General features: G+C 45.0%; 1 protein-coding gene across 1 annotated transcript; it reads left to right on the forward strand.

Moving 5' to 3' along the window:
- Positions 1-249: 249 nt before the first annotated feature.
- Positions 250-768, forward strand: LOC102665247 (uncharacterized mitochondrial protein AtMg00810-like). The gene has a single exon (XM_006589938.1). The coding sequence runs from the start codon at positions 250-252 to the stop codon at positions 766-768; it is 519 nt and encodes a 172-aa protein (XP_006590001.1).
- The last annotated feature ends 2,059 nt before the right edge of the window (positions 769-2,827 follow it).

Raw genomic sequence — 2,827 nt, forward strand, 5'->3', positions numbered from 1 at the left:
CCATACTATGTTTGTTAAGCATTTTGTGGATGAAAATATAGCTTTGTTTATTGTGTATGTAGAGGATATCATAATTACAGGAGACGATCTTGAACAAACAAATCATCTGAAGAATCTTCTAGCCAAGGAATTTGCAGTCAAGGATCTAGGCCAACTCAAATGTTTTCTAGGGATAGAAATGTTCGGACAAAGAATGGTATTTTTGTTTTTCAAAGGAAGTACACTCTGGATTTACTTCAAGAAACGTGGATGCTTGGATTCAAAGCAGCCAATACACCCATAGAACTAGTCAAAAGGAGTGAAGAGGAGAATGTAGCAGCTGACAAAGATAGATATCAAAGTCTAGTTGGAAAACTAATCTATCTAACTCATACTAGGCCAGACATTGGCTTCGCTGTAAGCATGGTTAGTCATTCTATGTCAAACCCAACTGAAACTGACATGAGAAATGTGAATAGAATCCTCCAATACCTTAAAGGTACACTAAGCCGAGGGCTTTATCTTCAGAAGAACTCAAATAGAGGTATTGGAGTCTATACTAATTCGGATTGGGCAGGATGTCTATCTAACAGGAAATCAACTACACGATATTGCACATTTGTATGTGGGAACATGGTAACTTGGAGAAGCAAGAAACAGTCTCTTGTGGCTAGTAATGCAGAAGCAGAATTCAAAGTTATGGCATACGGTATTTGGGAGGGAATATGGCTCAAGCGAATGTTGAATGAAATCAGAATTCCTACCAACTACACCATGAGGATACTGTGATAACAAGGCCGCTATAAGCATTGTGAACAATCCCGTTCATCATGGTAGAACAAAGCATCTGGAGATTGAATGACATTTCATCAGGGAGAAAATTGATCATAAGATTATAAATGTCAATCATGTTCCATCATGCCAATATGTACTTCTAGTACCGAGTAGAGAGAGAATGAGTAGAGAGATAAAAAATGGGTGGGAGAGTGTTAGGAATAGAGTGAGGAGAACAGGGAGAGACAGAGTGGGGTTCCACAACGATCTACGACTGACACACGCCGGAGACAAGGGGGATAAATAGTAAGGCCACAAACGAGTAAACTGGCGAGACAGGAACGACATATCAACTTATTACTTCACGCGATTTTCTGAAGATGTCTCAGAGTTGGATCTTTGGCACCATTTCAAGAAATGGGGTGATGTGAGGGAGATTTTCATCTCCAAGCAAAATAACAGAAACGAAAGATTTGGTTTTGCTAGATTCAAAGGTGTGAGAGATGTGCATCACCTAGCAAGGCAGCTGGACCAGATTGTCATTGGAGGACTCAAACTGTATGTTAACATCACCAAATATGGGAGAGACACCAAAGGGAAGGAAGTGGTACAACCAGAACCAACTAAGTATAGGGATAATTAGCACCACACAGCACGACATGGGGGAGAACACTACATACCTAAAGGTTCGACATCGTACGCGAAAGTGGTTACTCGAAACAAGCACACCGGTGGCCATGCGAAAGAAACAACCAGGGGGAATCACAATCGTGCTTCATCATGATCATCGTTAACCATTGACATCCCACTGAATGACAAGAAATGGTTTAGTGAAGCTTGGGTAGGCCGTTTGAAAAACCTGGTCTGGTTTGATAAGCTCGAAGAAGACCCTCTATGGGATTTTGGAGCAGATATAACTCTAAAATACCTAGGGGATGACATGGTGCTACTTCTCGGACTTTCAAATGATAGAGCTGAACAAATGAACCAGGAGGCAATGGAGGGAGAAGAGTCCATGTTTTACTCCATGGAAAAGTGGAGTCCGAAGCTGCGCGCGGGGCAAAGGTTAACTTGGGTTCAATGTTGGGGCGTTCCACTTATAGCGTCGGAGAAGAAATATATCCAGCAAATCGTGGCCGCAATGGGAGATGTGGCGGACGTCGATGATGATGTCGAAGAGTCTCGAAGGGTGGACAGAACAAGGGTGCTCATTCGCACCCCATGGAGTCCCGCCATACAACACACAGTATACGTAAACATAGGGGGGGGGGGGGTAGAGTACAAGGTGCATGTTGTGGAGGAAATCCACCGTGGTACCGAAAGCTGCACTTGTCGGCGAAGGAGGGATATCTGGTCGTCGGAGGAGATCGACTCCGACGACAGCTGCTTCGGTACACCGCTGGCAGCTTCGTCAGTCAAGTCACCCGACGATGGCGACAACCGACAGTGCCCGATGATTCGCAACACGGCGGACTCTAGTCCGTAGTCAACCACGCACATCGCTAGGACCGAGGGAGCAAGGAGCGACGAGTTATCCATTGGATTATCTGGGTACGATAACCCATTGGGTAATCATTTGGACCAGCTGATAATTCCGTGTACGCGGCCATGCAACAGAACGAATACCTGCACCCCGAAAGGTGTTGACTACGTGGCAAGCTTGGGACCAACGAGAAACATCAGCAACCAAAATTTCAAAATGAAAAAGCAGAAGGAGAAGGAGGGCGGTGGAATCCTTGAGTAACCCGAGGAGGAAGATGTTTTGCACAAAGAAGGTAATAGTGAAGTGGGCAAGGAAGTAGATGTGGAAGAGGAGCAAACTTATGCACGTGAGAGACATTTGGAAGTTGGAGTGGGTCTTAGTGGACTGGGCCCTTCTATTCTGATGAGGACATGACCAAGAGCAAGGGCAAGGATCCACTTGAAGGACTTGGAGGGCCTATGACAAGGGCTAGAGCAAGGAAAGCCAAGGAAGCTCTTCAACAAGTGTTGTCCATACTATTTGAATACAAGCCCAAGTTTCAAGGAGAAAAGTCCAAGGTTGTGAGTTGTATCATGGCCCAAATGGAGGAGG

This window comes from Glycine max, chromosome 10 (genome assembly GCF_000004515.6).
Source record: "Glycine max cultivar Williams 82 chromosome 10, Glycine_max_v4.0, whole genome shotgun sequence".
Classification (NCBI taxonomy): domain Eukaryota; kingdom Viridiplantae; phylum Streptophyta; class Magnoliopsida; order Fabales; family Fabaceae; genus Glycine; species Glycine max.

Coding starts and splice junctions, on each gene's coding strand:
- LOC102665247 (XM_006589938.1), top strand. CDS start 250: ATGCTTGGATTCAAAGCAGCCAATACACCCATAGAACTAGTCAAAAGG.